Source organism: Oncorhynchus kisutch, linkage group LG7 (genome assembly GCF_002021735.2).
Source record: "Oncorhynchus kisutch isolate 150728-3 linkage group LG7, Okis_V2, whole genome shotgun sequence".
Lineage (NCBI taxonomy): Eukaryota > Metazoa > Chordata > Actinopteri > Salmoniformes > Salmonidae > Oncorhynchus > Oncorhynchus kisutch.
The window spans coordinates 7,918,219-7,939,081 of NC_034180.2; the positions used below are offsets into that span (position 1 = coordinate 7,918,219).

Below are 20,863 nucleotides of genomic sequence, written 5' to 3' on the forward strand. Positions count from 1 at the left end.
CTTCTTTGGCCGCCTTTCCTTCCAGTTCTCTGCTGCCAATGACTGGAACGAAATGCAAAAATCACTGAAGCTGGAGACTCATATCTCCCTCACTAACTTTAAATATCAGCTGTCAGAGCAGCTTACAGATCATTGCACCTGTACATAGCCCATCGGTAAATAGCCCACCTAACTATCTCATCCCCATATTGTTCTTTTTTTTTTGCTCCTTTGCACCCCAGTATCTCTACTTGCACATTCATCTTCTGCACATCTATCACTCCAGTGTTTAATTGCTAATTTGTAAATATTTTGCCACTATGGCCTATTTATTGCCTTACCCCCCTAATCTTACCTCATTTTCACACACTTTATATAGACTTTTCTATTGTGTTATTGATTGTACGTTTGTTTATTCCATGTGTAGTTCTGTGTTGTTGTTTGTGTCACACGGCTTTGCTTTATCTTGGCCAGATCGCAGTTGTAAATGAGAATTTGTTCTCATCTGGCCTACCTGGTTAAATAAAGGGGAAATAAAGGGGAAAACCATGGAACTACATCACTGCAACATGTATTTCATAATCTTTGGCTAAGAAAAGTAGGGTTGTGTCTCAAACGGCACCCTGTTCCCTATACAGTGCACCACATTTGACCAGGGCCTATAGGACTAGGGTTCTATTTAGGACACAACCTCACTTTCCTGTCAGCGGACCTGTCAAACTCATAATAAGCAGTGAGAGACTGTGAGATGGGGCACTCTCACTGTCTATCCACCACAGGAGGTTGGTGGCACCTTAATTGGGGAGAACGGGATCATGGTAATTACTGGAGTGGAATCCGTGGAATGGTATCAAATATATCTAACACTTGGTTTCCATGTGTTTGATGCTATTCCATTTTCTCAGTTCCGGCCATTATTATGAGCCGTTCTCCTCTCAGCAGCCTCCACCGTCTTATCCACTGACAACATGGCTGGAAAAGTAGTGATGCTGCTGTGTGTTATGCGCCTCGTCGCCTTTGAAGGTCAAGTAAGCCTGTTTTCTGTGTGATATCTTAGGGTTTAATTTAATTTAATTTAATCGAATACTCAAAGAAAGCATTGACTAAACCATGGAGTATTTCAGTAACTGTGAGAAAGTCTTGATTCAGCCATCTGCTGGAGTCAAGGGACGATGAAACTTTGTTGAAACTATAATGGCTAGGATGGCCAGATGACATACCAGTTTTAATGTACAGTCCATGAGATAATGGGTAGATGTGTATGATATTGTCTTAAACCGTCATGGGTTGACATTGCATTTCACTACACCCGCAATAACATCTGTTGAATATGTGTATGTGACCAATATAATTTGATTTGATTTGATTGTGATAACATTCTTGAGGCGATCTGGAAAAACATTTTAATATACTGTTTGTTTGCTTCCGGCGCAAAGGAAGCGAACTCTGGACTTCACAGAAAGGTGAGGCTGATCTTGTCATGTTTAATGTATACTACCGTTGAAAAGTTTGGGGTCACTTAGAAATGTCCTTGTTTTCCATGAAAACATACATGAAATTAGTTGCAAAATGAATAATAAATATAGTCAAGACGTTGACAAGGTTAAAAATAATGATTTAAATATATATATTTTTAAATTAAATAATAATTGTGTCCTTCAAACTTTGCTTTCATCAAAGAATCCTCCATATGCAGCAATTACAGCCCTGCAGACCTTTGGCATTCTAATTTGTTGAGGTAATCTGAAGAGATTTCGCCCCATGCTTCCTGAAGCACCTCCCACAAGTTGGATTCGCTTGATGGGCACTTCTTACGTACTATACAGTCAAGCTGCTCCCATAACAGCTCAATAGGGTTGAGATCCGGTGACTGTGCTGGGCACTCCATTATAGAAAGAATACCAGCTGACTGCTTCTTCCCTAAATAGTTTTTGCATAGTTTGGAGCTGTGCTTTGGGGCATTGTCCTGTTATAGGAGGAAATTGGTTCCAATTAAGCAGGGTATGGCATGGCATTGCAAAATGGAGTGATAGCCTTCCTTCTTCAAGATCCCTTTTACCCTGTACAAATCTCCCACTTTACCACCACCAAAGAACCCCCCATACCATCACTTTGCCTCCACCACGCTTGACAGATGGCGGCAATCTTCAGTTTCTTGGCAATTTCTCTCATGGAATAGCCTTCAATTGTCAGAACAAGAATAGACAGTTTCAGAAGAAAGTTATTTGTTTCTGGCCATTTTGAGCCTGTAATCGAACCCACAAATGCTGATGCTCCAGATACTCAACTACTCTAAAGAAGGCCAGTTTTATTGCTTCTTTAATCAGGACAACAGTTTTCAGCTGTGCTAACATAATTACAAAAGGGCTTTCTAACGATCAATTAGCCTTTTAAAATGATAAACTTGGATTAGCTAACACAACGTTCCATTGGAACACAGGAGTGATGGTTGCTGATAATGGGCCTCTGTATGCCTATGTAGATATTCCATAAAAAAACAGCTACAATAGTAATTTACAACATTAACAATATCTACAATGTATTTCGGATCAATTTGATGTTATTTTAAGGGACAAAAATGTCATTTTCTTTTAAAAACAAGGACATTTCTAAGTGACCCCAAACATTTGAACGGTAGTATGTGCTGCTTCTTAAACCAAAAACCGTCTGTGAATTCAGCTTGGGGTGATGTTTCCCCTATGTACAGATCTAAACTCTTCGAAAAAAGGCTTCAGAAAGGGTTCTTCGGCTGTCCCCATAGGAGAATCCTTTTTGGTTCCAGGTAGAACCATTTTGGGTTCAATGTTGAAAGGGTGGAAAGGGTTCTACATCAACCCAAAAAGATTTTACCTGAAAGCAAAAGGGTTTTTACCTGGAACAGAAAAGGTTTCCTGTGGGGAATTTTCCTATGGGGAATGTTGAAGAACCCTTTTAGGTTCTAGATAGCACCTTTTTTGAGAAGCATCCAGCTGCAGATTGTGCATGCTGATGCCAGCTGGTCTGCGAATCGCAAAGCGCATGGTATTTTAATGTCTTAGTTGGCGCACAACCTGAACTCTCAACATGTTCCAGGGAGTCCGTGTGCTATGCACATATCCGTCGGTAATCAGGCAAAATAAATAAATGTATTATGGATATTATGGATTTCAGATGACTGGGAATACAGATATGCATCTGTTGGTCACAGATACCTTTGAAAAAAGGTATGGGCATGGATCAGTCAGTATTTGGCGTGACCACCACCTGCCTCACGCAGCGCGATACATCTCCTTCACAAAGAGTTGATCAGGCTGTTGATTGTGGCCTGTGGAATGTTGTCCCACTCCTCTTCAATGGCTGTGCGAAGTTTCAGGATATTGACGGGACCTAGAACACGCTGTGATACACATCGATCCAGAGAATCCAAAACATGCTCAATGGGTGACCTGTCTGGTATGTATGCAGGCCATGGAAGAACTGGGAAATGTTCAGCTTCCAGGAATTGTTTACAGTTCCTTGCGACATGAAGCCATGCATTATCATGTTGAAACATGAGGTGATGGCGGCAGATGAATGGAACGACAATGGGCCTCAGGGTCTCGTCACGGTATCTCTGTGCATTCAAATTGCCATTGATAAAATGCAATTTTGTTCATTGTCCGTAGCTTATGCCTGCCCATACCATAACCCCACCTTCACCATGGAGCACTCTGTTCACAACGTTGACATCAGTAAACTGCTCACCCACACGATTTCATCTGCCATCTGTCCGGTACGGTTGAAACCGGGATTCATCCATGAAGAGCACACTTCTCCAGTGTGCCAGTGGCCATCAAACATTAGCATTGGGTAGCATCTTGGGTTGGCTTGGTTATATGTGGTCTGCTGTTGTGAGGCCTACTGGACGTACTGCCAAATTTTCTAAAACGACGTTGGAGATGGCTTATGGTAGAGAAATGAACATTAAATTATCTTGCAACAGCTCTGGTGGACATTCTTGCAGTCAGCATGCCAATTGCACGCTCCCTCAAAACTTGAGACATCTGTGGCATTGTGTTGCGTGACAAAACTGCACATTTTAGGATGGCCTTGATATGCCACACCTGTCAGGTGGATGGATTATCTTGGCAAAGGAGAAATGCTCACTAAGAAGAATGCAAACAAAGTTGTGCTCAACATTTTTGAGAAATACGATTTTTGCTCGTATGGAAAATGTTTGGAATCTTTTATTTCGGCTCATGAAACATGGGATCAACATTTTACATGTTGTGTTTATATTTTAGTATTGGGATACTGTAACGATGTGCGCTGAGAGTCGGGAAGCAAGTTCAGGGGGTGAGTGTTTTAATAAATAAACACAACATAACACAAAAATAAGAGACACGAACGACGCACAGAATTGACACAGGAACAGAAACAATGACGCCTGAGGAAGGAACCAAAGGGAGTGACATATATCGGGAAGGTAATCAGGGAAGTGATGGAGTCCGATGACGCGCAGCTGCGCTTAATGATGGTGACAGGTGTGTGCCATAACGAGCAACCTGGTGACCTAGAGGCCGGAGAGGGAGCACATATGATACAATGTTAATGCCAAAAATCACTACAACCAAGCAACCACTGTTGCTTGTGCTCTAGCTGTTACCTAGCTAGTGCTAGCTAGCAAATGGCTAGCTATCATCTAGCTAGTAAGTAGCGCTAGTTAATCAGTGTCTAGCTAGTAGCGCTAGCTAGCTGGTACTCCTAGCAAAGATACTGATAACTAACTCCTTTTGTATAATGTTTGTACCCTGTTCTGTGCTGCTACCATCATGTTGCTACCATGTTGTTGTCATGTTGTGTTGCTACCATACCTGTGTTGTCATGTGTTGCTGCCATGCTATGTTGCAGTCTTAGGTCTCTCTTTATGTAGTGTTGTCTCTCTTGTCATGATGTGTGTTTTGTCCTTTATTTTTATTTAATTTATTTTAATTTTAAATCCCAGCCCCCTTCTGCGCAGGAGGCGGTTTGCCTTTTGGTAGGCCGTCATTCTAAATAATAATTTGTTCTTAACTTGCCTAGTTAAATAAAGGTTAAATAAAATAAATAAAAATTGTGTGTACTACTACTTACTCTAATTCAGAAGGTAAAACAGATAAATATTAATGGTGTCTTTTTGTAGGCACTAACTCCACCATGGTTGAAAAGTGGCGGAATTGCCCTTTAATCATTAGCTGGGAAAAACACAAAACCCAATATCAGCGTCTAGAGGCAACAGGCAACTTCACCCTTTTCTGTGAATTCAGTGGAATGAAATATTCAGAATGTGTCAGCAGATAGAAATGTAATCAATAGAGCCTGACACAATCAACCCCTATTCTATATGACATGCAATAATATCATACCTGTTGTACACAATGCATTTCTAACTGAGCGTTATTTAACGTTACACCTCTCCTGACTGCCCATATCCCTGGTCTTATTCACCTTATAGTCGTCAGGCAAGGGAGTTGCTAGGAGGGTCTGACATCGACACACAAATCACATCATCATCACCAGATAATAAATGAATAGGAAATAAAGAAAGTAACCTCTGTCTGTGCCAGTTTGTCTTGTTGCCAAGTCAATCAGAGTTTTTCTCTCAGCTCCTGTTTTTTCCCAGTCTCTCTTTTTCTTGTCCTCCTGGTTTTGACCCTTGCTTGCCCTGACTTTGATCCCGCCTGCCTGACCACTCTGCCTGCCCCTGACCTCGAGCCAGCCAACGAGAGCATACAGGTCACAGTGGTGGGTAGTACTGTATATGGGGCTTTGGTGACAAAATGGATGATACTGTGATAGACTGCATCCAGTTTGCTGAGTAGAGTGTTGGAGGTTATTTTGTAAATGGCATCGCCGAAGTCGAGGATCGGTAGGATAGTCAGTTTTACGAGGGTATGTTTGGCAGTGTGAGTGAAGGATGCTTTGTTGCGAAATAGGAAGCCAATTCTAGATTTAATTTTGGATTGGAGATGTTTAATGTGAGTCTGGAAGGAGAGTTTACAGTCTAGCCAGATACCTAGGTTTTTGTAGTTGTCCACATATTCTAAGAGTAGTGATGCTAGTCGGGCGGGCGGGTGCTGGCAGCGATCGGTTGAAAAGCATGCATTTAGTTTTACTAGCGTTTAAGAGCAGTTGGAGGCCACGGAAGGAGTGTTGTATGGCATTGAAGCTTGTTTGAAGGTTTGTTAACACAGTGTCCAAAGAAGGGGTAGAAGTATACAGAATGGTGTCGTCTGCGTAGAGGTGGATCAAGGAATCACCCGCAGTAAGAGCGACATCGTTGATATATACAGAGAAAAGAGTCGGCCCGAGAAATGAACCCTGTGGCACCCCCATAGAGACTGCCAGAGGTCCGGACAACAGGCCCTCCAATTTGACACACTGAACTCTATTTAAGACGTAGTTGGTGAACCAGGCGAGGCAGTCATTTGAGAAACCAAGGCTGTTGATTCTGACGATAAGAATGTGGTGATTGACAGAGTCGAAAGCCCTGGCCAGGTCGATGAAGACGGCTGCACAGTACTGTCTTTTATTGATGGCGGTTATGATATTGTTTAGTACGGTGAGGTGCACCCGTGATCAGCTCGGAAACCGGATTGCACAGCGGAGAAGGTACGGTGGGATTCTAAATGTTCAGTCATCTGTTTGTTAACTTGGCTTTTGAAGACTTTAGAAAGGCAGGGCAGGATGGATATAGGTCTATAACAGTTTGGGTCTAGAGTGTCATCCCCTTTGATGAAGGGGATGCCCACGGCAGCTTTCCAATCTTTAGGAATCTCGGTCAATACGAAAGAGAGGTTGAACAGACTGGTAATATGGGTTGCAACAATGGCGGCGGACAATTTTAGAAAGAGAGGGTCCAGATTGTCTAGCGCAGCTAATTTATGTAGGTCCAGGTTGTGCAGCTCTTTCAGAACGTCTGATATCTGGATTTGGGTGAAGGAGAAGCTGGGGAGGCTTGGGCAAGTAGCTGCGGGGGGTGCGGAGCTGTTGGCCGGGGTTGGGGTAGCCAGGAGGAAAGCATGGCCAGCCGTAGAGAAATGCTTATTGAAATTCTCGACTATCCCTTGGATTATAATAAATACCAGAGCTCAAACCATCTGCCTCCTGTGTCTGCATTTGGGTCTCGCCTTGTGTCGTTGTAGGGGTGTAATAAAGTTTATTCAATTGAAGGGACTATGAAACTATGTTGAAACTATAATGGCTAGGTGGCCAGATGATATACCAGTTTTAATGTACAGTACATGAGATTGTGGTTAAATGTGTATGATGTTATCTAAACCTCCATGGTCTGACATTGTAATAACATTCTTGAGGGGATTTGAAAAACATTGTAACATACTATTTGTTTTCTTCAGGCGCAGAAGAAGAGAACTCTGGACTTTACAGAAAGGTAAGGCTGATCTTAACATGCTTAATGTTTAATGTAATTACTGCTTCTTATTTAAACTAAACCTAGTGTGAATTCAGTTTGGTTGAAGTTTCCCCTAGGTACAGATCAAGGATCATCTTCCCCTACCCTAATAATAACCTTAACCATTAGCGGGGAAAACGCAAAACCCAAGATCAGCATCTAGGGACAATTTCACCCTATTCTGTGAATTCAGTGTCATAAAACATTCAGAATGTTGCAGCAGATAGACATGTAATCAATAGAACTGACACAATCAATCCCTATTCTACACGACATGCAATCATATCATTCAGACTTGTTCTACACAATGCATTTCTAACTGAGCATTATGTAGCATTACACTCTCGTGACTGCCCATGCTCTTGGTTTTAACAGTAATGTGATATTGTTTTGCAGCCATCTTGTGTTGATATGGTGGAGATCCTAGCTTGCCCTATAAACTTGGCTCATGTGTGTGGCACCGATGGCAAGACCTACCCCAATGAGTGTGCACTCTGTGTTCAGAGACAGTGAGTACTGTACATACCTGGGTTAAGCATTGTTTGAAATCATTTCAGATACTTAAACTGGGCTAGGCTAGTTCCAAAACCCTGCCCATCAGGCATTCCAGACAAGTTGAAACACAAAAAGAATTTGAACGATTTCCCTGGAACACAGCTGCTCCTTTCTCACAGCCCTGTCCAACATTGTCACTATAAGGCTGAGAGAGTCAGTTTACAGCAACAACACTTAACATGTCCAGTAAAACACTGAAGTACAAGGGACTGAATTCAATCAAACCAGTATTTAAGGAAAATCCACATTCTGTAGGCTCCTACAATGTAACGTTGTGCCCACTAAGGTGCTTCTGGAACCACGTTTCCATCCACAGTTTATGTGAGTAAAGACAAAGCATATTTAAAAAATCATGACAGCTGTGATGGAAACAGGTAGTTCAGGTAAAATTGTATAAATGCAGACAGATAAAACTAATTGGTTGGCCATGGTGGGATCTTTTTGTGTCGGTATAATGAATTATGCGAGAAATGGTGGCGGAAACGTCTTTAAGCGTAAATATTGACATAACCATAATATCAAAGTAAACTTGAAGTCACGCAATGATATGGTGTGTGGTACTCCCACTACAACTCGGGAAAGCATGTAGATTATTAGGATACAGATTAAATCAATTATGAACATCACAGGATGGTGAAAGTGCAAGATGACCTTGATGCTCCTTTCCAATACCTATCGAGGGTCTTATTTTGGTGACATGATGATCAATGCTTGACTGCCATTTGACAAGTAAAATTATTCTTGCCCTTATCCATAGTAATCTCATCATAGACTAGTGTCACGCCCTGGCTTTAGTATTTTCTTTATTATTGTGGTTAGGTCACGATGTGACATGGGTGATTATGTGTTTGTCTTGTCTAGGGGTTTTGTAGTTTATGGGATTGTGTTTAGTTAAGGATTCTAGGTAAGTCTATGGTTGCCTGGAGTGGTTCTCAATCAGAGGCATTTCCTGGAAAATTCAGCAACAAAATAGTGATCAAATTAAGATCCTAAATCTGTCCCCCCCCATTCCTTTCTCTACAGGGAGACCAGAATGGACCTCTTGGTCATGGAGGAGAGCTGCTAAGTGGGGTCTGACATCACCAAACAAATGACATCATCATGACCATCATCATCATCATCATATGTATTTATTTTGAAATGTTGAACATTTTCTAATTGTTTGTTGGAGTTTCCCAATGACTCACACGGTAGCCACACTATAATAACCCATTAACAAAACGAAAGTTCCGATTTTCACAGAGAAAAGAGCAAATAACAAAGGAGGAAAGGCAACACATTCGATCAACAACCATATCAAAAAGCATCTCTGAAAACTTTACATTCCATAGCCCTTGCTTGATGTACACTAGTGTAGAGCAAAAATACAGTATTTGTAAAACAAAAGTAAAGCTGCCTTCAAATGCTCCTTGAAAAGGTGAATGATCAGAGCTGAAATGTCACAACTCGTAAACGTGGGTATCAAAATCACCTCAGACTTTCCCCATTTGTAATTGGAGCTTGGAGGGGGGTTATTTCAGAGTTGGAAACTTGCATTAGGATTACGGTGAAAGCAGTACTGCACAAAGCTCTGCCAATCAGGCAGCTTGAAGGACAAACGGGCCAATTAGTAGGTGGACATCATGACACCTCAAAGATTCATACTAAGTCAGTCAGTAGATGTTACGTTTCTACAGTGTTGCATTATAACCGCTGCAGCCTCTGCAATAGGTTATTGGTTAATGCAATAGATTGTGCGCTGCTGCCCTCTTTACTCAGCACCTCTCGTACTGTACGCACAGGTGACAGACGTTTACATACTCTATTGACACAGGCCTCCCCTTGACTTCACTTACTTGACTTCTTTCAGCTCCTAGTGGAACAAAGGACCTCAATGGTGCAGCTCCAGTTAACTCTGTTCTGGGCAGTTTCCTTGACCTCATTCCAGGTGGTTCCTGCCTTCTTCACAGGGCCGGATTTACAAACGGGCACGCGCCCCGGGGACCCCAACCCCCAGAGAGCCCACTGGAGGTCAGCGGCCCCCCAGACAGCATATTAAACATGTCATAAGCCATGGACAAATATGTAGAATTGCCAGAAAATAACTTTAAATCTGAAACATTCTCTCAGCATCATGGCAAAATGTGTAGAATAACATGAGCAAACAGCACATTCAAATCAAAGTTGATTATTTGTCACATGCGCCGAATACAACAGGTGTAGTTGACCTTATAGCGAAATGCTTACTTACAGGCTCTAACCAAGAGTGCATAAAAAAGGTATTAGGTGAACAATAGATAAATAAAGAAATAAAAACAGTAAAAAGACAGAGAAACAGTAGCGAGGCTATAAAAGTAGCGAGGCTACATACAGACACTGATTAGTCAGGCCCAAGATCCGGCCCTGCTAGTTCATCTCTTCCTCATTCATCCTTTGTCCATGTCTTCTTTATCTTTGGGTGTCATCCTCACAACAACTGTAGTCTTTGTGAACAGGTCATGCTTTTCAACTGCGACAACTTCATACTCGAGAGAGTGGAGGCCATCAGTATCCATCGTCTTTAACGTAATGATCTATTCTCTTGAACCTGCAGGTCAAAATAATCAACTGTCATCAACATTTGGAGTATAGTTGGGGAACAGGTGGTAGTTCAAAACTTGAGGGGGAACTTAGTGAATGGGGTTGTTCTAAAGCTTTACCTCTGAGGATTGTCGTTGTTATTTTTGTCTCTTTCGTGATGGATCATTCCGGCATTTTCCGACTACGCCGTCCGGACGAGGGATGGACATTCCTCTGTTATTCACCCTATGGAAATAAGACCAGTGAAAGGAATTTGATTAAATTGATTAAGAGAAGAAAAAAAAAACGTTTTAACAAAAAGCATCCTCTCCAGCACCACCGCAATGTCAACATAATGTGGCAAAGGCAGGTTATGTTTTTTAGTTGAAAAGATAAGTGTTAAGTGAAAGATGTTTCCGATGACATCATCCGGAGATACTGATGACATCATCCAGTGTGCATCACGTGATTTTATGAGCAGGCAAAAGTTAGTAAGATCAAGAGTTACGATGTGGTACATGTTTAGGAGGTTAAACATTTTCTTACCTGTTGAAAATGTCATCATCTTCACCACCCCAGCCCCAGTAGCTGCTCGGAAAGCCGTTGAATTTCATGACTGTCACGGTCGTCATAAAGTGGAGACCAAGGCGCATTGCGGTAAGCGAACATACTTATTTAATAGAAGAACGAACACTGAACAAAACTAACCATGAAGCAATATGGCTAGTGCAGAACAGGCAACTAAACATAGAATAACAACCCACAAAATAACCGAGGAGTATGGCTACCTAAATATGGTTCCCAATCAGAAACAACAATAAACAGCTGCCTCTGATTGAGAACCAATCTAGGCAACCATAGACATATAAACACCTAGACTAGAAAACCCCTAGACAATACAAAAACTAAACAAACCACCCTTGTCACACCCTGACCTAACCAAAATAATAAAGAAAACAAAGATAACTAAGGTCAGGGCGTGACAATGACGCTGCTCCTTACTCAACGATGAGACACCACCAAAGAACTGATTATTGGGTAAACTATGGATGAGAAGAAGACAATCAAAAAATCGATATGCTCAATCAGAAAAAACAGATATGCTAGATATGCGAGCAGCTGTGATAGCCACGTGGTTGAGGCGTTGGACATGACGGGCTCTCCCTTGGGGGTCCACTGCAGCTTCGTGAGTGAATCACGGAGCTTGCAATGTCAGAATAGTGGGTTGGATTCCCGGGGCCAACAAAAATGCATGCATGTCACTTTGGATAAAAGTGTTTGCTAAATGTCAAATATATATTATGACATATTATAGTTTCCTGTTCTGTCGTGCTGTGGCCTCCGATGGTGGGAATTGAAGAAGTGTTAGGGATCTATTCAATCCGTAGCGCTAAAGTTCTGCGTTGTAGCCAGAGTTACATTTAATAGCAATGTTCCTGTGTTAGTGGAGACTGCATTCCCGGGGAAACGCTGCATATGTCGGTTCCATCGGGAAATACTTTCACATTTAAGTGGCGTAATCTCTACCGCTTCAGCGATACAGATTGCATCGAGCCCTTAGAGTCCTTTCCCCCCCCTGGGTAATACAGTAGGTATGAGGAAACATTAACAACCCCTGGGTCAGCATTTAATCCTTTAAAGTGATAGTTCACTCAAAAATAAAGGTTATCTTTCGAGGTCGACATCGTACTGTGGCACTGCAATAGGACATCACGCGTACTTGAAGCCAAACTTGTCCATGGAGACAGACAGGTGTCTGGGCTGGCTGAAGCATTTGTAGGGGTTGCGGTCATCCACGGGGATGATGTCCACGTCACTGAACACAAAGCAGTCGTAGTCATACTCTTTCAGGGCCTCAGCATAGCCAATGTTCACCAGCTTGGCCCTGTTGAACATGTTCTCTCCATCCTAATAAAGGTAAAAGGCATCCTCAAGATGAATATTAAACATCTTACTGTAAACCAATCAAATGTATTTATAAAGCCCTTATTAATTCAGTAGATTTAACATGTCACAAAGTGCTATACAGAAACCCAGCCTAAAACCCCAAACAGCAAGCAATGCAGATGTAGAAGCATGGTGGCTAGGAAAAACTCACTAAAAAAAGCAGGAACCTAGAGAGGAACCAGGCTCTACGTCATTTAAGGGCCATATTTCTGGAAACACATTAGGCCTAATTCTGCTCTTAATAGCATGCTGAATGGATAATCTTCATTGTATTATCTATTTAGTGCAGGACTAGACTTAATCTGTTTCCTGGGAAACAGGCCCTAAGTGTTTCATTCAAGTGTTTAAATGTAAGTGTTAAATTTAAGTTTTACATTTCCAAATGTGTGTTGTACTGTACCTCATTGATAACATAGATGCCATAGTTCAGCTGTTGGCGCTGTAAGACAGGATGGAGGTAGTGGAGTCAGAACTTGAAGTGCTCTTCACGATGGCGGAAGGGGATGTTGAGAGCAACCTTCTGGAGGGCGATGCAGTCATGTGGTTTGTAGCGACCTCCTCCCTGCAGACCTGGGTTCTCCTTCCTCACTGTGTCCAAGCTGACAGGCGTAGAGAACTCCACCCTGAGAGGCCCCACTGCAGGTCAGGAGAAAAGTGACATTAAATGAACTTAATCTATTCATGTGGCGACTTGATGCCTTTAGAAGTGGTATCAGTACTATTGGTATTGATTGGGAATTGTATTTATTGTTTTCCATGTTACCATGTACCAAGAAGTGGAGAGGGATCTGGGCATTTCTTGAATTCCTCGGTCACAAAGGGGGTTTAGTGGGTTTTGGTCTCTGTAGTTTCTGAAAAATCAAATATAAAATTTGCTCAGGTGCTGGTGTAACAGTATAGCTTCCGTCCCTCTCCTCGCCCCTACCTTGGCTCGAACCAGGGACCCTCTGCACACATCGACAACTGACACCCACGAAGCATCGTTACCCATCACGCAACAAAAGCCGGGGCCCTTACGGAGCAAGGGGAACAACTACTTCAAGGTCCCAGAGCAAGTGACGTCACCGATTGAAAAGCTATTAGCGCGCACCACCGCTAACTAGCTAGCCGTTTCACATCGGTTACACTGTACAAAAGAAAATGTGAGTAAAGTAATGACTTGCTATAGTATTATTTAGACCCCTGGCATTTCTTCAAATGTTATTGTGTTACAAAGTGGGATTCAAATGGATTTAATTGACATTTGTTGTCAAATGTACACAAAATACTCTGTAATGTCAAACGGAAGACTTAAAAAATATTTTTTAAGATAACAAAAAAATGCATAACTAAAATATAGTTGATGCATCAGTATTCAGCCCCTTTGTTTAGCCAAGCCTAAATTAGTTCAGGAGTAAAATTTGTCTTAACAAATCACATAGTAAGTTACATGGACTCACAATTTCTGTTGGTGTCCATTTGAAATTGCTGAATGAATAGGCCTACCTTGTCACAGCTTGTTTTCTTGCACTTGCTTGTACTTGGAGCTAAGTGTTAATGATATAAGAACACACATCATGAATTTGCTGAACATGAATGTAATAATGTTTGTGTATGGTTCATGATTGTTGGAGAATGTAGTTCTTATCAACTTACACAAATCCACAAGGAGTCAGTAGAAACGTTATTTATTTAAGCGAGTCAGCCATATTAGGTGTAGCAGTGGTAAGGATTCACTCCATGTTGCTGAAAGGAAAGCTCTGCTGTTGGGACAGCTTTATGTAGACTCTTAACAGTTTATGGACACTCTTTGTCACTGTTATAGTGCAATTAATGTATAGTTTAGTGTTGTGTAGTGGCTTTACTAGCATGCGTAAAAATAAAATGGCTGAGTTTGCCCCACCAACTGGTCAGACTCAGAAGGCGAGCACACCATCCACCGCTTCCGAGCATATTACTCGCCAATGTCCAATCTCTAGATACAAGGTGGACGAAATTAGGGCACGAGTTGCCTTCCAGAGAGACATCAGAGATTGTAACATTCTCTGTTGTTTCAAGGAAACATGGCTCACTCGGGATACGTTGTCAGAGTCGGTACAGCCACCCGGTTTCTTCACGCATCTCTCTGTAAGAAGAAGGGTGGGGGTGTATGCCTTATGATTAACGACTAATGGTGTAATCACAACAACATACAGGAACTCAAGTCCTAGAATTCCTTAATATCAAATGCCGACCGCATTATCTTCCAATGAAATTCTCTTCGATTATAGTCACAGCCGTCTATATCCCCACCAAGCAGATACCTCATCGGCCCTGAAAGAACTTCACTGAACTCTATGTAAACTGGAAACCATACATCCCGAGGCTGCATTTATTGTAGCTGGGGATTTTAACAAAGCTAACCTGAGCTCAATACATATCAGCATATCGAATGCGCGACACGAGCTGGCAGAATTCTGGATCATTGCTACTCTAACTTCTACGATGCATACAAAGCCCTCCCGCGCCCTGCCTTCGGCAAATCTGACCATGAATCCCTTTTGATGCTCCCAGCCGAAAGACAGAAACTAAAATAGGAAACACCCTTGCTCAGGTCAATACACCGCTGGTCTGACCAATCAAATTCCACGCTTTAAGATTGCTTCGATCACGTGGACTGGGATATGTTCTGGATAGCCTCAGACAATAACATTGATGTATACGCTGACTCGGTGAGCGAGTTTATTAGCAAGTTCATCGGAGATGTCGTACCAACTGTGACTATTAAAACCTTCCCTAACCAGAAACCGTGGATTAAATCGCAGCATTCGCGCAAAACTGAAAGCGCGAACTATCGCTTTTAATCATGGCAAGGCGACTGGAAACATGATCGAATACAAACAGTGCAGCTATTCCCTCCGCAAGGCAATCAAACAAGCAAAGTGTCAGTATAGAGACAATTCAATGGCTAAAACACAAGACGTATGTGGCAGGGTCTACAGTCAATCACGGATAACAGGACAATACAATGCCTGCTACCAAAGCCTGTGGGCTCTCCTTCTCCGTGGCCAACGTGAGTAAAACATTTAAACGTGTTAACCCTCGCAAGGCAGCTGGCCCAGACGGCATCCCTAGCCGCGTCCTCAGAGGATGCGCAGACCAGCTGGCTGGTGTGTTTACGGACATATTCAACCAATCCCTATCCTAGTCTGTTGTCCCCACATGCTTCAAGATGGCTACCATTGTTCCTGTTCCCAGGAAAGCTAAGGTAACTGAACTAAATGACTATCGCCCCATTGCACTCACTTCTGTCATTATGAAGTGCTTTGAGAGGCTAATCAAGGATCATATCACCTCCACCCTACCTGACACCCTAGACCCACCCCAATTCGCTTACCGCCCCAATAGGTCCACTGACGATGCAATCGCCATCACACTGCACACTGCCCTAACCCATCTGGACAAGAGGAATACCTATGCAAGAATGATTTTCACTGACTACAGCTCAGCATTTAACACCATAGTACCCTCTAAACTCGTCATTAAGCTCGAGACCCTGGGTCTCGACCCCGCCCTGTGCAACTGGGTCCTGGACTTTCTGACGGGCCACCCCAGGTGGTGAAGGTAGGAAACAACATCTCCCCCACCACTGATCCTCAACATTGGGGCCCCACAACGGTGCGTTTTCAGCCCTCTCCTGTACTCCCTGTTCACTCATGACCGTGGCCATGCATGCCTCCAACTCAATCATCAAGTTTGCAGACGACACTACAGTGGTAGGCCTCATTACCAACAATGACGAGACGGCCAACAGGGAGGAGGTGAGGGCCCTCGGAGTGTGGTGTCAGGAAAATAACCTCTCACTCAACATCAACAAAACAAAGGAGATGATCATGGACTACAGGAAATAGCAGAGGGAGCACCCTCCCATCCACATCAACAGGACAGTAGTGGAGAAGGTGGAAAGTTTTCAATTCCTCGGCATACACATCACGGACAAACTGAAATGGTCCACCCACACAGACAGCATGGTGAAGAAGGCGCAACAGCGCCTCTTCAACCTCAAGAGGCTGAAGAAATTAGGCTTGTCATCTAACAATTTTACAGATGCACAATTGAGAGCATCCTGTCGGGCTGTACCACCGCTTGGTATGGTAATTGCACCGCCCTCAACCGCAAGGATCTCCAGAGGATAGTACGATCTGTGCAATGCGTCACCAGGGGCAAACTACCTGCCCTCCAGGATACCTACAGCACCCGATGTCACAGGAAGGCCAAAAAGATAACCAAGGAGAACAACCACCCGAGCCACTGCCTGTTCACCCCGCTATCATCCAAAGGCGAGGTCAGTACAGGTGCATCAAAACTAGGACAGAGAGACTGAAAAACAGCTTCTATCTCAAGGCCATCAGACTGTTAAATAGCCATCACGAACAGAGAGAGGCTGCTGCCAACATACAGACTCAAATCTCTGGCCACTTAAATAAAAAGGTATAACTAGTCACTTTAAATAATGCCACTTTAGTAATGTTACATATCCTACATTACTCATATCATATGTACAGTGGGGCAAAAAGTATTTAGTCAGCCACCAATTGTGCAAGTTCTCCCACTTAAAGAGATGAGAGAGGCCTGTAATTTTCATCATAGGTACACTTCAACTATGACAGACAAAATGAGAAAAAAAAATCCAGAAAATCACATTGTAGGATTTTTTATGAATTTATTTGCAAATTATGGTGGAAAATAAGTCCCACTGTATATACTGCATTCTATACCATCTACTTCATCTTGCCTATGCCGCACACCATTGCTCATCCATATATTTAAATGTGCATATTCTATTCATCCCTTTACATTTGTGTGTATTTGTGTGTATAAGGTAGTTGTTGTGAATTTCTTAGATTACTTGTTATATATTACTGCATAGTCGGAACAAGAAGCACAAGCACTTCGCTACACTCGCATTAGCATCTGCTAACCATGTGTATGTGACCAATTAAAATCGATTTTGATTTGAAGATTTACATGCTAAAATCGCCACCGCGATATTTGTACATTTTGAAGTGATAAAGTGTTGATTCTTTGAAGTGAAGTGTTTAAACTTCTTTTAATCGTTAAACTAGTCTTCAAAATTAACGCGCGTCTCATGAACTAATGGTGATGAATCACATATCAGAATCCTGCAATAAAGAGGGGAAGGGTTTCTGTCCGTAATGTGTCTCTGTTTCTGTTGTATTCTCAAATGAACATTTCCTTGTTGTCAGGCTGTAAGATCTCCGATCTCTTTTATTTGATTGTCACTCTGTCTCAGTATATCAGCTATCTGAATCCATTTAGCAGCTTGACATACAGCTTGCATCACCAATGCAGCCACAGGTCTACAGTATGATGGCATTACTGGCCTGATGGTATTCTATCATCTGAAGCAAAGAGTAGCTACAGTGCATTCGGAAAGTATTCAGACCCGTTGACTTCTTCCACATTTTGTTACGTAACAGCCTCTTTCTAAAATTGATTAAATTGTCCCCCCCCCCCCATCAATCTACACACAATACCCCATAATGACAAAGCTAAAACAGGTTTTTAGAAATCTTTGCACATTTTCTTTTTTTTAACAATGGAAATAACACATTTACATCAGTATTCAGACCCTTTACTCAGTACTTTGTTGAAGCAACTTTGGCAGCGATTACAGCCTCGAGTCTTCTTGGGCACAGCTATTTTCAGGTCTCTCCAGAGATGTTTGATCGGGTTCAAATCCGGGCTTTGGCTGGGCCACTCAAGGACATTCAGAGACTTTCCCCTTGGCCACTCCTGCATTGTCTTGGCTGTTTGATGAGGGTCGTTGTCCTGTTGGAAGGTGAACTTTCGCCACAATCTGAGGTCCTGAGCACTCCGGAGTAGGTTTTCATCAAGGATCTCTCTGTACATTGCTCCATTCATCTTTCCCTCGATCCTGACTAGTCTCCCAGTCCCTGTCACTGAAATACATCCCCACAGCAGGATGCTGCCACCACCAAAGTTTGCTGTAGGGATGGTGCCAGGTTTTCTCCAGACGTGGCGCTTGGCATTCAGCCCAAAGAGTTCAATCTTGGTTTCATCAGACCAGAGAATCTTGTTTCTCAAGGTCTGAGAGTCCTTTAGGTGCCTTTTGGCAAACTCCAAGCGGGCTGTCATGTGTCTTTTACTGAGGAGTGGCTTCCGTCTGGCCACTGATTAGTGGAGTGCTGCAGAGATGGTTGTCCTTCTGGAAGGTTTTCCCATCTCCACATAGGAACTCTGGGGTTCACCTTCCTGACCAAGGTCCTTCTCCCCCGATTTCTCAGTTTGCCCAGGCGGGGAGCTCTAGGAAGGGTCTTGGTGGTTCCAAACTTCTTCCATTTAAGAATGATAGAGGCCACTATGTTCTTGCTTCAATGCTGCAGACATTTTTTGGTACCCTTCACCAGATGTGGCTCGATACAATCCTGTCTCAGCGCTCTACGGACAATACCTTCAACCTCATGGCTTGGTTTTTTTTCTCTGACATGCACTGTCAACTGTGGGACCTTATGTGGACTCCAAACAAGTTGTAGAAACATGTCAAGAATTATCAATGGAAACAGGATGCACCTGAGCTCAATTCTGACTCTCATAGTCTGAAATACTTATGTAAATAAGGTATTTCAGTTTTTTTTAAATACATTTGCAAAAATGTTTAAAAATCAACAGTTTTCGCTTTGTCATTAGGGGGTATGTAACTGACAATTTACCTGTAAGTCTATGTCGTTGTTTTTTGTTTGAATTGTTTACGTGTTCGCTATGCGGGGGGAAATTATAAGACAAACGGAACTACGTGGCTAATAACTGTTGTAACGGGGATCATTATCGTAGCAACACACCTTTGGAGTGAAGGAAATACCGCGCTGTGTTAGCTAAATTTTCATGTTTTCGGGTGTAGTTCGTAAAGCTTGAAGTGTGTATGTTAGGATGGAAACGTTAGAATAATTAAGGATGAACCGTGAATTCATGCCAGGAATAATAAGTGTGAAGTTTTGATTTCCTCCCTTCTGTAATAAGCAGCCAATGAGGTATTTTTCCTTTATTCATTGTGTTTTAATCTGATACTGTTATTGCTCCGGCTAAACTTTTTTTGTATGGAAGCACTTCAGAGTTATGTTACCAAGCTAATAAGTCACTCGTAAGACCAGAAGGTTGTAAGAGTGTGCTTAACTGTATTTTCATTTACTTTATAGTTCTCACGGAAGATGATAATTCTGACTAAAACTACAGAATAAAGCCGCCAGTTAAAATCAAGGAACTGTTGTGCTCGTGGTTACTGGATGGGGCTACAGGGGGGCTATTTATTGTATGTAGATTGATGAGGAAAAATGTTTATTTCATACATTTTAGGTATAAGGCTGTAACGTAACAAAATGTGGAAAAATGAAAGTATGAATACTTTCCGTATGCGCTGTACATCTTGTTCCTGCCCTCTCAAGGGACGCCACATGATACACAGAACCGCTTCTACGGGCATGTGGGGAGGGTTCTTAAAATGTAGCATCCAATCAAAATCTTGTCAGCGGACCATTCAAACCGTTTTTACAATACAAAATTCTCCAGACCCCCAAGGGAGGCGTGACAACAACGTGATTTTGGAGGTATGGTAACGTGAAATGTACACATGGGTAACATGAGAAACATGATGTTACATCATTCATACTTGTTAGTCATACCAAATTCACTATATATGTATTTAATGTACTTCTACTATGTGAGTCAAGAAATATAACATTATATGAAAGCTATGATCAAGCTATGATCAAATTATTTAATCAACAATAGCCTTTTAGCTTACTATATGCCATACATGTGCCATGAAATGACATTAAGAAAATCTTTAGCTTGTTTTCAAATGTCTTCACCTGATTTTGAAAAACATAATCATAGTGTCAGAATATCCATATATTTGCATATATTTAGAAGTTATACAGCACATTACTTACTATTTTCTTTCATTATTTGTTCTTTTCTGAAGTGACTGCAAGCGGATAACTCTATAATAGACTCCTGATTTTATTAATCCATCTTCAGTTTGGTTATCCTTCAAACTGGACAGCAAAGCATTCCTACTCGATTCAGTAACATTTGAGTACCAGAAATATACTGAGAAATATAAGAGACCTAAAAGCAAAAGCCTGCAGCATAGTTTTTTCACCATCTCACCGGTGTGTGCTGTGAATCACAGGCTACAACACAAAAGTTTACTGGTAACAAGCTTCCCCACCACACTCATTGGTACACTCGACCTGCCTGGCCAGTTTTTCTGCCAACATTTGACGTCAGACTACAAAACAACAATTGACCAACCTTATGTCTTTTGTGAGGCACTTTAACATCACATAAAAACCAACCTGTTGACAAGCCTCTGAACAAACCTGACAGTATCGGTATCTTGCCTTCTTAGTTTCTACCGGCACCAGCCACCAC

General features: G+C 42.2%; 2 protein-coding genes and 1 long non-coding RNA gene across 8 annotated transcripts in view; 2 read left to right on the forward strand and 1 right to left on the reverse strand.

Moving 5' to 3' along the window:
* Positions 1-947: 947 nt before the first annotated feature.
* On the forward strand, positions 948-9,011 carry LOC109893876 (probable pancreatic secretory proteinase inhibitor). Its single transcript, XM_020487078.1, has 4 exons — positions 948-1,002; positions 7,335-7,369; positions 7,787-7,899; positions 8,969-9,011. The coding sequence occupies exons 1-4, from the start codon at positions 948-950 to the stop codon at positions 9,009-9,011; spliced, it is 246 nt and encodes an 81-aa protein (XP_020342667.1).
* A 47-nt stretch (positions 9,012-9,058) lies between these two features.
* LOC109894764 (uncharacterized) lies at positions 9,059-20,649 on the reverse strand. The gene is made up of 6 exons (XR_004210545.1): positions 20,380-20,649; positions 13,201-13,281; positions 12,831-13,066; positions 11,030-12,391; positions 10,624-10,729; positions 9,059-10,511 (listed from the first exon to the last, which is right to left on the reverse strand). It is a non-coding gene; the product is annotated as an uncharacterized LOC109894764 (long non-coding RNA).
* The window catches only part of stra6l (STRA6-like), a 31,758-nt gene continuing 21,938 nt past the window's right edge, over positions 11,044-20,863 (forward strand). For 2 of the 6 annotated variants that reach the window (XM_020487359.2, XM_031828417.1), the window contains exon 1: positions 11,044-11,140. Coding sequence is in view for 4 of the 6 variants with exons in the window: in XM_020487355.2 (XP_020342944.1) it covers positions 19,457-19,461 (5 nt within the window). In the remaining 2 variants the exon portion in view is untranslated. Of the gene's footprint in view, positions 11,141-13,554; positions 13,573-19,275; positions 19,462-20,863 lie in introns of those variants that run through there. The other 4 variants (XM_020487355.2, XM_020487358.2, XM_031828416.1 and 1 more) reach the window with 3 other exon arrangements.